Source organism: Paramisgurnus dabryanus, chromosome 5, assembly GCF_030506205.2.
Source record: "Paramisgurnus dabryanus chromosome 5, PD_genome_1.1, whole genome shotgun sequence".
Lineage (NCBI taxonomy): Eukaryota > Metazoa > Chordata > Actinopteri > Cypriniformes > Cobitidae > Paramisgurnus > Paramisgurnus dabryanus.
In genome coordinates this window covers 45305500-45319411 of record NC_133341.1, presented here as the reverse complement: position 1 = coordinate 45319411, position 13912 = coordinate 45305500, and the positions used below count along the sequence as shown (strand labels likewise).

Sequence of the window (13912 nt, the reverse complement as noted above, 5' to 3'; positions counted from 1 at the left end):
AACTGTAAAAACATTTAATAAATATATACATATGTATTAGTAAATGATGAAACTTAAATAACTAAGATTAATAAATGCTGTAGAAGTATTGTTAAGTCTTAGTTAACGTTAACCAATGTTAACAAATTAAAGCTTATTGTTTTACTTGACTTTAAATTTTCCTTTAAAGTTTAACTTATTTAACTCAAAAGTCCAGTTACACAAACGTGTGTTCAAAACACCTATAATTAAAAAATATATAATATTTGAAAAATGTACTCTTTTTCTAGTCCAAGTTTTCTAAACAAATAGTTTTTTATTTTATTTTTATTCAATTATTGACTATTTAGTTTTTGCATTACCTTTTAAAATAAGGCTGTTTTAAGAAGTTGTTTCTGGTTTATTTTTTATAATGGTTTCAGACTTTAAATCTCAAAAAGCCTTTTTAATGGTTGTTTATTGGCAGGTTTCATTGAAAGATTGCATACAAAGGTGCATCTTTTGGTATTAAAAGTGGAATGTTAATTTACTTTAAAGTCGCAATGAAATTGAAATGAAAAACTATATATATTTTTTTTAATATTGTGGTATTATTAACAAATGACTTATCTGTGAGCTTCATTATTTTTTAAAAATTTGTGTGTGCTCATAATCTTTAATCAAAAATGCAAATCTCCTCCCCTCCTCAAAACGATCTCTCTTCACTTCCGGTCAAAAGTATGGCAGGTGGGCGGGGTCCGGGAGAAGATCGCAGCGATTAGCAATTAGCAACACGACCCAACTTCAAACGATCCAATCAGATCTCGATGGACAAATTCAAATCCAGCCCTGCCTTATTTCATCTCAAAAGCCGTTTCATTCGGATATACGTCACCACGGGGAAAATAAGGCAATCGCTACTTCCGTTTCATGGCGACTTTAAAGGTGCAGTGTGTAAATTCTAGCGGCATCTAGTGGTGAGGTTGCGTATTGCAAACAACGTCTCAGTCCACGAGTCACTCCTTGCTTTTAAAAAACATAGAGAAGCTACGTTAACTGCCACAGGACAAACATGTCATAGTCGGAGACAACTTAGTAAAAGGGTTTGTCTGCTAAGGGCTTCTGTAGAAACATGGCGGCACAAAAAAAAATGGTGACTTCCATGAAAGGGGACCCTCTGTGTATGTGTATAAAAACTTCTCATTCTAAGGTAATTAAAACATAACTGTTCATTATGAAAGGTATTCATACAACACTGATATTATAGTTATGTATATTATATTGCATTTCTATCAAGAGATCCTCCTAAAAGTTACACACTGCACCTTTAAATAGTCTAGACCAGGGGTGGCGAACGTCAGTCCTGGAGAGCCGCAGCCCTGCAGTTTTTAGCTCCAACCCTGATTAAACCTCCCTGTTGGAAGGTTTCTAGTAACTCTTTAGACCTTGATTACCTGTTCAGGTATGTTTGATTAGAGCTGGAGCTAAACTCTGCAGGACTGCGGCTCTCCAGGACCGACGCTTGCCACCCCTGGTCTAGACTTATGTGCATGTATATGACCTAGAATAAAATCACTGGAGTAAAGTGAGACAACTATATTATTGCCTACCTGTTTTTGGGCATCATAGGCTGAGTTTATTCAGAATGCACCCTACATGGTTCCTTAAAATGCATCATGGTGCCTTTAATTCCAAATATGCTGACTAATCAGAAAGCTTGCTCAGTTTTAGATCACAGCTGGAGCTGGTGGGACTAAAGACTGACTGACCCTTAACTGTATCACCTCCATCAGATCATAATCAATGATTAACTTTAAATGCTTACGGCGCCAGTCATTTAGATCATTTGTGTCGATTATATTTGGTCATTTAGAAATGCAACGACTTTGTTGTATTATTTCAAGGAAGCAAAAATAAGGACGGTGAACTTGTATGGGTGGTGTTTGACCTCTGAGTTTGGTTTAGCTGAAAGCAAAGCATGTTTGCTATACACATGGGCCATTGCTTTTTCAAACTATACAGTACTTGATGTTTTTTTCTTTGGTTCACCAAAATGTCAAAGATATTTCAAAACATATAATGAGATGATTATATCCGTAGCAGATTTTGAAAGTCAGCTTGAAATTCCTAAGAAGATAAAACTTTCCATAATCTCTTACTAAAGTAAAAATATTATATTTAAAGGATTTTTCTTTTTTTAAATTATAAATATGTGGCATATAATAGTCATTTGCATTAATTACCTCCTTTAGCCATTTACAAATTTGAAGACATCTAATTACAGTGCATTGAAAATGCGCTGTACTGTTCTTACTGGGCTTTTTATTCCTTAAATCATGCTAGCTTCATGCTAACTTCATGCTAACTTCATGCTAAATCATGCTAACGTCATGCTAGCTTCATGCTAAATCATGATAACGTCATGCTAGCTTCATGCTAAATCTTACTAGCTTCATGCTGAATCTTATTAGCTTCATGCTAAATCATGCTAGCTTCATGCTAAATCATGTTAGCTTCATGTTAATGCTAGCTTCATGTTAAATCATGCTAACTTCATGTTAAATCATGCTAGCTTTATGTTAGCTTCATGTTAAATCATGCTAGCTTCATGCTAAATCATGCTAACTTCATGCTAAATCATGTTAGCATCATGCTAGCCTCATGCTAAATCATGTTAGCTTTATGCTAAATCATGTTTGCTTCATGCTAAATCATGCTAGCTTTATGTTAAATCATGCTAGCTTCATGCTAAATTATGCTAACGTCATGCTATATCATGCTAGCTTCATGATAAATCATGCTAGCTTCATGATAAATCATGGTAGCTTCATACTAAATCATGTTAACTTCATGTTAAATCATGTTAGCTTCATGTTAAATCATGCTAGCATCATGTTAGCTTCATGCTAAGTTGCTAAATCATGTTTGCTTCATGCCAAATCATGCTAGCTTTATGTTAAATCATGCTAGCTTCATGGTAAATAATGCTAGTGTCATGTTAACTTCATGCTAAATCATGCTAAAGTCATGCTAAATCATGCTAGATTCATGATAAATCATGTTAACGTCATGTTAAATCATGTTAGCTTCATGCTAAATCATGTTAACTTCATGTTAAATCATGTTAGCTTCATGCTTGCTAGCTTTATACTTAATCATGCTAGTTTCATGTTTAATCATGCTAGCTTCATATTTCATCATGATAACTTTTTTAAATCATGCTAGCTTCACACTAAAACATGTCAACAGCAGGTAAACTACTATACTAAATTTCTTTTACATTTCTGTCAATCAACTTTTTAGCATTTTCATGCACTGGTAGTTTCTTGGGAATTGCATTTCTAGCTATTTTTCAGTAGTTTCTTTATTTACATAGAAGTGTGGACACTTAAATTGCACTTGAAAATGTAAATGACATTAAAAAATATTAAACATGTAGTCCTGAATGAGTAAACATTTGAAATATAACTATAAATATTTATTGTTTCTGATTCTAAATGCTATTTTCATTAATTTTTTCTGGGTTGTAATTGACATAATTGGTAACACTTTACAATACAGTTGTATTTGTTAAAGAGCACCTATTGTTCGATTCACATTTAAACAAATATCCCTGTGTAAGTGTGTATTTGTACATGTTAAGGATATGCAAAAGATAAAAACCCCAAAGTAAACGATGAGGCGAGTTCTGTTTGCATTGCATTGTGAGGAAATCGTTCAAACATGGCAAGGAGCGTCACGTTTCCTGCTGATGTCAGAGGTATTCAGGCCAATCACAAAGTACATAATAGCTGGCCAATCAGGGACACAGGGCTTTCCAAATCTGTGCGTATTAAGAAGAGAGTGACATCTGGAGCTACAAAAATGTACGGTTTGTGGAAAATACACAACCACGCAAACACATTGTATTATACCAAATACACAAAATAACATTGTTTTTAGCAATGAAATAGGTTCTCTTTAACATTAAATGCATATGATAACATGAACTAACAATAAAAAATATAGTTTTTCAGCATTTATTAGTCTTTGATAATGTTAGGAATAAGAGATCCCGGCAGAAGACGGTTTGTGGCAAATAGCACAAAAAAGCAGAGACGGCATCAAGATGGCTCTGGCTAAAGTCCTGCGAGCGATGGAGCAACCCACCGGTTAGGGAAGGAACCTAAAAGAGCACTGGCTGTGCATCTCAAGGGGCCATGGGGGCTGCCCCCTTATTAACAAATGTTAATAAGCAAACAGATCTGGGGCACCATTCCATAGTAGTATTTTTTTCTAAAATTGAAGTCAATGGTGCCCCATATCTGCTTACAAACATTCTTCAAAATATCAAAAACAAACACACGTACGCAAGTAACAATGACAGAATTTGTATTTTTCGGTGAGCTATCACTTTAATACTTATATATGTGAGGTCATGTACAACAAAGACACCTTACTGAGGGAAAAATACCATCAGAATAACACACGGAGAAGGATTGTTTGTTTCTTAGCCTTTTTAGTCACTAGAGGGAGCCAGTGTCCTTTATAATACCCAGACAGCTAACAAATTCCTTGGAAAGAAAGACCAATGTCTTTAGAAAAACAACTGGAACCAAGACCTACATTGGCACCTGTATCTACAGGAATCTGCTGGATTTAATAGCAGTCATGAGCAAGGATCTTTCTTATACTGAACTTTTAGTCATTACCATGGGTAAGTGTTTAATTCCAGTAATAAAGGTTACTCCAGTGCAACGTCTGACATCACGATCAGCGTTGCCTTTTCCTGGGGATATCCGTCACAAACACAGAGCCTGAGAGCTGGACGAGAACAGGAAAGCGTTCACTTGGAGGAGGGTGCAGGGCTGTACTGAAGAGGATAAAGTATGCCTTTAGACACTGTTGCAAATATACAGAAACGTAATCATTTCACAGGTCTGTCTATTATTGTAGAAGTGAATTCATATGTGTTAGCTCGTGTTAGCAAGAAACTGGCACTACAGGTTGCTTTACTTTAAAAAATAAAATAAAAAATGCTGCATGAGTTTTAAGTATTCAAACAAAATAAAAAATCAGTCATTTCAACTGTTTTAACATCAACTTATATCAAAAACTTATTTTTAAAAATTAAAGGTTAAGGGTGCAATGTGTTGAAAGGTGCAATATAAGATACACTCACCTAAAGGATTATTAGGAACACCTGTTCAATTTCTCATCAATGCAATTTTCTAATCAACCAATCACATGGCAGTTGCTTCAATGCATTTAGGGTTGTGTTTCTGGTCAAGACAATCTCCTGAACTCCAAACTGAATGTCAGAATGGGAAAGAAAGGTGATTTAAGCAATTTTGAGCGTGGCATGGTTGTTGGTGCCAGACGGGCCGATCTGAGTATTTCACAATCTACTCAGTTACTGGGATTTTCACGCACAACCATTTCTAGGGTTAACAAAGAATGGCGTGAAAAGGGAAAAACATCCAGTATGCAGCAGTCCTGTGAGCGAAAATGCCTTTGTTGATGCTAGAGGTCAGAGGAGAATGGGCTTACTGATTCAAGCTGATAGAAGAGCAACTTTGAATGAAATAACCACTCGTTACAACCGAGGTATGCAGCAAAGCATTTGTGAAGACACAACACGCACAACCTTGAGGTTGATGGGCTACAACAGCAGAAGACCCCACCGGGTACCACTCATCCTCACTACAAATAGGAAAAAGAGGCTACAATTTGCAGGAGCTCACCAAAACTGGACAGTTGAAGACTGGAAAAATGTTGCCTGGTGTGATGAGTCTCGATTTCTGTTGAGACATTCAGATGGTAGAGAATTTGGCATAAAAAGAATGAGAACATGGATCCATCATGCCTTGTTACCGCTGTGCAGGCTGCTGGTGGTGGTGTAATGGTGTGGGGGATGTTTTCTTGGCTCACTTTAGGCCCCTTAGTGCCAAATGGGCATCGTTTAAATACCACAGCCTACCTGAGCATTGTTTCTGACCATGTCCATCTCTTTATGACCACCATATACCCATCCTCTGATGGCTACTTCCAGCAGGATAATGCACCATTTCACAATGAATCATTTCAAATCGGTTTCTTGAGCATGACAATGAGTTCACTGTACTAAAATGGCCCCACAGTCACCAGATCTCAACCCAATAGAGCATCTTTGGGATGTGGTGGAACGGGAGCTTCGTGCCCTGGATGTGCATCCCACAAATCTCCATCAACTGCAAGATGCTATCCTATCAATATGGGCCAACAATTCTAAAGAATGCTTTCAGCACCTTGTTGAATCAATGCCACGTAGATTTAAGGCTGTTCTGAAGGTGAAAGGGGGTCAAACACAGTATTAGTATGGTGTTCCTAATAATCCTTTAGGTGAGTGTATACAGTAGTATGTTGAAATGACAATTTGACTATACTAAAAAAATAAACAGTACACATAGAAAAAGTTTTTACAGCATTTACAGCCTAAAACTTGAAGAGAGTCCTCATTTATAAAAGCATTTGGAGCGATGCACTAAAAATGCGAAATATGTCTACACATAAACAATAAACATACAAAAAACATCTCTCCCTAATCTGTGTATTTATCACTTTCTGCATCATCTCTCTCTTTCTCTCTCTCTCTCTCTCTCTTTCTGAGTGTGAGCAAGTGTAGCTCCTGCCCCACAGCTGTTGTGGTTCAAGGTCAGGAAGTAGTTTGGTTCCCACACAAAGGTACACGTCCAACACCCAGACCAGTACAGACTCACCGTCTTACAAATGCCAGCCACACAAAGTACAGTGAACAAATACACACCAAGACAAACAGGACATTCCTACTGTCTGACGTTACAAACCAACAGATTTACAGGCCTGGTTTCCCCTTAAACAAATGCATTAGCTTACCAGTGTCACTTTGAATCATTGCGGTCTATATGCATATGCACAAATTAGACGTGTGTTTATACAGTAATACAGGTGTATGAAAAATATCAAATCATAAGAGCAAGCTTTATCTGCACTTTCATACCTAATGCACGGTACAATAGATTTTTAGAAATACGAAAGTGTGCAACTGGCACAAAAGAAAGTTTAAAAAAAGTTGCTTGCAATATGTTGACCTGCAGCACTGCAGGTGTCAGGAAGAGAAACATCCATTGCCAAGTTTCCCATGCTTAATAAATAGGTCAATGTATTATTTGCTATTTAGCATGCGGTTTTATATTCAAAGCAACATATAGCTCTCTAATTGTAAAGGCAATGCCCTGGAGCAACCTGGGTTTAAGTGCCTCACTTAAGGGCTCCACAAATGACCTCATGTAAGAAGGACTTAACAATTCGCATTTGAAAGCACACATCATTTGCATGCTTAATTTGCAAAAGAATGTCAAAAGCTCTTTTATTACCCGTCACATTCTTTTTTGGAAAGAGAAACGTTACAAATTCTTACAAGAATGAAAAGCTGATTAAAACAAGTTGCCCGGTGCAAATATTTACATTTATGCTTTTTGCAGACTCTTTTATCCAATAGCCAAATATAGATATTAAATAAAGATTATGTTCCATGAAGATATTTTGTAAATGTCCTAATGTGAAAATTTTAAATATATATTTATCATTTGTAATATGTGTTGCTTCATTTTGGACAACTTTAACTCTTTCCCCGCCATTGACGAGATATCTCGTCAATTAAGAGAAAACGCTTCCCCGCCAATGACGAGATTTTCCGTCTTTCCGCAATACCGCTATTATCCACCAGGCTTTAAAAGCCGCAACTTTTTAAAACCGGAAGTATTGCCCTATGGCAAGCTGCTGCATGTCCGTGTCTGTTTTAAAGATCGCTCTGAATCGGATCTCTATGAAAAGTCCGTCATAAAAATTGAATTATCTCTGCTTTTTGCTCAAAATACGGTGTTTTTGCAAAAACCTACCCATATTCAAAAGCTGATTGCAAAAGAACCACTAAAGGTAGGATGAAACGTTTTTTTTTTTTTTTTTGAAAGCAGAGGGTCTGTTCTTTCATTTGGTATATTGTATGTTTATATATTTAAAGAAGAACATTTTCTGGAAGGCATTAAACTTTGGTGAAAATCATGAAAAACGCTGGCGCTGGATGGCAACTTTTTTTAAAAACGCTGGCGGTGAAAGAGTTAAATATGATTTTCTCAATATTTAGATTTTTGCACACTTAGATTGCAAATTTTCAAATGTTTGTTCCAATTGAAATTGTATGTATTCAACTTTCAGATAATTCTCAATAAAAAAAAAACATTGTCCCTTGTGACTGGTTTTGTTGTCCAGGGTCACATTTTAATTGTGTGTTGCCTGGGATCAAACCCATGACCTTTGCATTGCTAATGCAAATGCTCTACCAGTTGAGTTACAGGAATACTTTGCGGTTTTGTTTGGTAACAGAACAGATAACCAACTGACTCTATCCTTAACTTCTTTAAAATCTGCATAACATGCCATTTTTCACAAGCAACTGTTTTGAAATATCTACCTTCCCTTTCTCTCTCTCTCTTTTTCTCTTGCACAACTCAGACTTTCTATCTGTGCATACGCCTATGCTGGGAAGAAAGGCTCGTCTCATTCCCACGGTCCTAGAGCACGTGGTTTAAAATTGGATCCTGAATGACCCACCCTCCCTATTGAAACGTCACTACAGCTCAGCCATTGAGATCCTATTACACCGCCAAAGGCTCTTGAATGAGAGTCTATTGAGCTGGCAAAGAACAGTACAAGACGCATTCAACAAAACCACAGTACCTACAGACAAGTCAGGTTCGAGAGACGCTTGAAATCGTGTTTCGCCGAAGGATCTGAATATAAGACATGAGGTCCCGCTCTTGTTTGTTGGCTCAGAACATGCTAAATTTGTTCAAGGGGTGCTAGTTAGATGCATTCAAAAAAATCTTTTGTGTACTTACAGAATTTGTTTTTAGCTTCACTATTGTTGCACTTTTTCAGCTCTGGTTATACAGGAAAATAGTGTAAACATGCATAGACGCACATCTTATCAATATCTATATTATCCTATAGTATAATGTAAATTTGATGTATTTAAACAACTGCTTGCCATGTCATCAAAATGTATAAAATGGCCTAGTTTGGGCGTCAGTCTCTGTGCCAAATTGTGGCTGCTAGAAAAACAGCATGCATGCAGTAGCCTAGTTCCCATGGTGCTTGTTTCACTTCATGAGAACCCTGCTGTTGTCAGAGAATATACCGTCCCCCATTTGTTAATATATCTTTAACAAATGCATTGGTGATCAACAAATGTGTAGGCATTTGAAAATCTGTAAAACTCTAGGGGGGAATGACCTCCCCAACCCAACCCTATATAAATGTCAAGTCATAGTTGTGAAAACCCATGCATCTAATCATTTTTATTCACATAAACTTACCCTACATAACATAAAGAACATTTTGTCAAAATATAATGTTCATATCTTTAATATTAACTGAGTAAGATCATGTCAAAGATTGAATTCAATGTGAAATCAAACGTTGATGCTCCTGATCTATTTATATAGCCTGGATTTCACAAACAGGGTCACATTTATTATTTTGACTATTTTTGATTTTAATTTATTTATTTAAAGTGCAAAATGTGTTTTATTTAGTGCTGGGCAAAGATTAATCGCGATTAATTGCATACAAAATAAAAGTGATTTTTTTTTCATAATATATGTGTGTACGTGTAATTATTATGTATATTTAACCACACACACATAAATATATTCATTTCATAATTTTTAAAATTAATATACATTTTTTTTAAATTCATATATCATATAGAATATATAAAAATATTAATAAATATATATATATATACACATGTAAATGTTTCTTAAATACATAGATGAATGTGTGTATTTATATATTTATTTAAATCACTTTTATTTTGTATGCGATTAATCGCGATTAGTTGTTGCCCAGCGCTTTATGTTTATTTTTTTTAAAGTAAATAAAATTTTACAAATTTTACATATATTTTCTTATTTAATAGAAGTTTAACATTTGTGAATTTTATCACAAAGCATGTAAATGTTGGCAGTTTCTAAACCCTTTGAGGTACACACACAATACTAAAGACACTTTAGACTTTATTGTCCAAATGCACAAATTAAGATAAGCAAAACCAAAAGATATTGAACTAGTGATACTCAAATGTTATGAACACAGTCCTATTAAAGCCACAAGTTTAACAAAGTAGTTTTTTTCCAAATGTCTTTACCCAAGTTAATTTCTTGCATCGCGCACCAACACTTCAACACAAGCAGCCCTATAAAAATGAACACAGTCTCCACCCATTAAAGACGCACTTTATGACAGGCTTTTGTTATTCAAATGCCTCGCAATAGGCTGAATAGAGTCTATCGGGCACAGCGGAGCGCGCAGTCAGAACGCGGAGGAGCGCGCAGAGGCCATTCAGCACCCGCTCGTGGGAACCACAGAGGTAAAGCCCCAAAACACATTTAGCCATGTAATGTGCTTTACGACGACTGCATTTCTATGCAAAGATTAAATGACTGTTAATGCATTTCTTTGGACCAACAGATCATTGGACCAGCAGCATAGGTAGTATGGAACACTGAAGTTGGCAGGACGCGCGTGCAACTTTTCTTCATTTATCGCATGTCGGACCATAAAAAAGGGGATACCTTAACGTTTATTCGTTTGGAGGCCATTTTCATAGTTTCACTGAGCTCTACCTGTTAAGATCATGAGTCAGGACATGACTTGCTCGGCGCGTCAGCGAGTGTTTCAGGAAGCGCTCAGGAAAGGCAACACCAAGGAGCTTCATTCTCTCTTGCAAAACATGACAAACTGCGAATTTAACGTCAACTCCTTTGGACCCGAGGGACAGACGGCCCTGCATCAGTCCGTGATCGATGGGAACTTGGAGTTAGTGAAGCTGCTGGTGAAGTTCGGCGCGGACATTCGCCTGGCCAACAGAGACGGATGGAGCGCGCTGCACATAGCGGCGTTCGGTGGACACCAGGACATCGTGCTTTACCTCGTTACGCGGGCGAAGTACTCATCCAGCGCAATCTGAGCAATCAAAGAGAAAAGATGACACTGTACCCTATCACATTCGACCTCCTTGTGCCAAAGTCAAAGACAGCTTCAGGGCCACGTAACTGAGTATCTGTAGGCACAGAATTTAAATAAGGAAACCATGCAATTTTTACCCTTTGCATTACATTCAAACCATTTCAAAATATGAAGTGTGTTTTGGGCTTCAGTCCAGTAGGATGTTAAAGGTTCTTGATGGAACCATTTTACAATTCCCATAACTAGGCTATTATAACCATTAGAATTTATGTAATGGTTTTGTTGCTTTACATGCATTTAAAATGATGACATTGCAAATATTAAGCTTATAGGATCTCAGTGTCATCTCTCTTAAATTGAAACAGGCCACACACTACCAAATGACCATATAGGACTGAATTTAGTTTGCTTGTCATAATCAGTATTGTTACTAGTGTGGGTTCCCCATTTAAACTTGGTTTCTGACACTATAGCTAATCTCATTTTTAAGGCTCTGGAATGACCATTGTTGTTATTTTGTGTTGACATGTAAATGTCAGACTCCTCACATTTCAATTCAGAGGTTGAGAACGTGCATCGGACAGTGGTTTCCTACTCAATTTCCCTTTGTCTTAAAACCAGCGCCAACTCAGGCAAGACGTGGTGAGGTTTGAAAATGTCATGACTTTGGGAACACTTCGAAGCCAGTATGGAAATATGCATCACTTATACTTGAGAATGTTTGTTTAAAAATTGCACTGATGGCTGTTATATGAGTTGTTGGTGTCGTGCCGACTTTTAAAGATACTATTTTTCTAAATGGAAAAAGAATTTCTTATTGTATGAACGCTCCAGGGCGGTTTGTCACTCATTTGTATGCCTGTGAACTGAATTACTGTATGTATAATTTTGTAATACACACTCTGCTTGAATGTCTCTCTATGCCTACATATGCCAAACTATAACAACTATGTTGAAAATTGGCAATGTTATGGGTGTCCTTTTGACATAACGGCACAGTAAAGTGTCCGGACAGAAATCTTGGAGCACTTCTTATCTGAAGTCCCATCCTCCTCTTTTTAAGGGGGATGCTATGTGGTAAAAACCAGTGTGACCAGACGTTGCACAATGCACAAGTCTTTACTTGATAATGCCATAACATTTATGACATGAAAGTAAAAGTTACTTCTTATGATTGAGAGATGAGTCAAATGTGATGATCTTTTTGTGGACCAACTTTAAAATATTATTTTCATCAGACAAGTTTGGAGCGGATGAATTGTAATTTTGTTACGTCTTTTATATCTGTTTAGCTGTTTGTGTCACATTTTAAAGATATTGCTCACTGTGTTTTGTACAAAGGCATTTTAGATATTAAAAATATTGCTGGTGTTATGCATAGACTTGTATGTTTTTGCACATTTAATGCCTCGGGTTGTTGCAGAGCAATTGGGGTTGCATCATTTTCCAAGAAATATCTGTCGAAAGCACCTATAGGTATGCATGCGGCTGGCCTAAACAAGAATCTGGATGACATACGCTGCTTTCAATTTTAGAGAAACATATGTTTAACATGCTTGCATAGCCTAATGCTAAAACTTCACCTGCTGTAGCAGCAATAGAAAGAAATGAATTTAAGCTTAAACATAATCTGCTGTTTACCTTTAAACACATTTCTGACACACTTGTTGCCTGTTGGAAAGTTAAAGCAGTTACATTTATTACAGAAAGTGAATATTACAGTAAAACACACACTGTAAAAAATACTTTGCTGCCTTAAAATTTTTTGTTAAATTAACTCAGATTTACAAGTCATGTCAACAGAGATGAGTTGTCACAACTAATAAAATAAAGTTGAGAAAAGTCCACTTAATTTTATTAGTTATAACAACTCATCTCTAGTCAAGATAAATAATAGTAAGTTGAAATGACTTGTAAATCCGAGTTGATTCAACAAAAAAATAAGGCAGCAAAGTATTTTTTACAGTGCACACCCTGGGTCAAATAGAAACATTTTTGGGGTTAATTTAACCCAGGGGCTGTGTTTATCTCTTTTTGACCCATCCCTGGGTTGAAAATAACCCAGCATTACCAGAATGTAAATATGCTTAAGTCAGGCACTTAAAATTATCACTTTTTAAATGATCTTGAACTTGAACTTTGACCATTACTAATTTAGAAAAAGGCACACATTTATATAAAGGATTGACAACAGTGTCAGCCATTACATTTAAATAAAAGGGTATTGTGCATTAGATATAAATATATATTTAAATGCAAATGATTCTTTGAGGCTATGGTACCATTTTGGTTCCCAAAAAAACTGGGCTCCTAAGAACCGTTTGTGTCCCAGGACCACAAAACCAGTCAAAAGGGTAATTTTTTTGAAATTGAGGTTTATACATCATTTGAAAACTAAATAGTAGCTTTCCATTGTGGTTTGTTAGGATAGCACAATATTTCGCTGAGATATTTGAAAATCTTGAATCTGAAGGTGCATAAAATATTAAATATTGAGAAAATCCCTTTAAAGTTGTCCAAATTAACACATAATATAATATTAACAAAATATCTTAATGATTTTTGGCACAAATATACTACAAATTGCTACAAATATACACATGCCACTTTTGACTTTTTTATCCAGGGTTAAAAAAACGTTTCTTTTTTTATACCTAAAATAGCCTGAAAAACATTTTTCTACTAATTTGTGTACCAGAAAGGTTTTGTGGATGTTCCTGAAAAAAAGAACCTCAGAGACCTATATTTTTAAAAGCGAACTAGTAAAGTGTTTTACTAGTACACTTACAAATTGCATTTACATTTTTATGTCATCGCGTGTAACATAATCACCAGTTTGCTTGGGATTGAGACATGGTGCTATAGGTGCCACGGGCATTAACCTGAAAAGCATTGAGTAATAACAGCTCATGTTTACTTCTCGTAT

At 36.2% G+C, this 13912-nt stretch overlaps 1 protein-coding gene across 1 annotated transcript; it reads left to right on the top strand.

Moving 5' to 3' along the window:
• The first annotated feature begins 10288 nt into the window (after positions 1–10288).
• nrarpb (NOTCH regulated ankyrin repeat protein b) lies at positions 10289–12360 on the top strand. The gene is made up of 2 exons (XM_065284379.1): positions 10289–10387; positions 10489–12360. The coding sequence occupies exon 2, from the start codon at positions 10655–10657 to the stop codon at positions 10985–10987; it is 333 nt and encodes a 110-aa protein (XP_065140451.1). The 5' UTR covers positions 10289–10387; positions 10489–10654; the 3' UTR covers positions 10988–12360.
• Positions 12361–13912: the final 1552 nt, after the last annotated feature.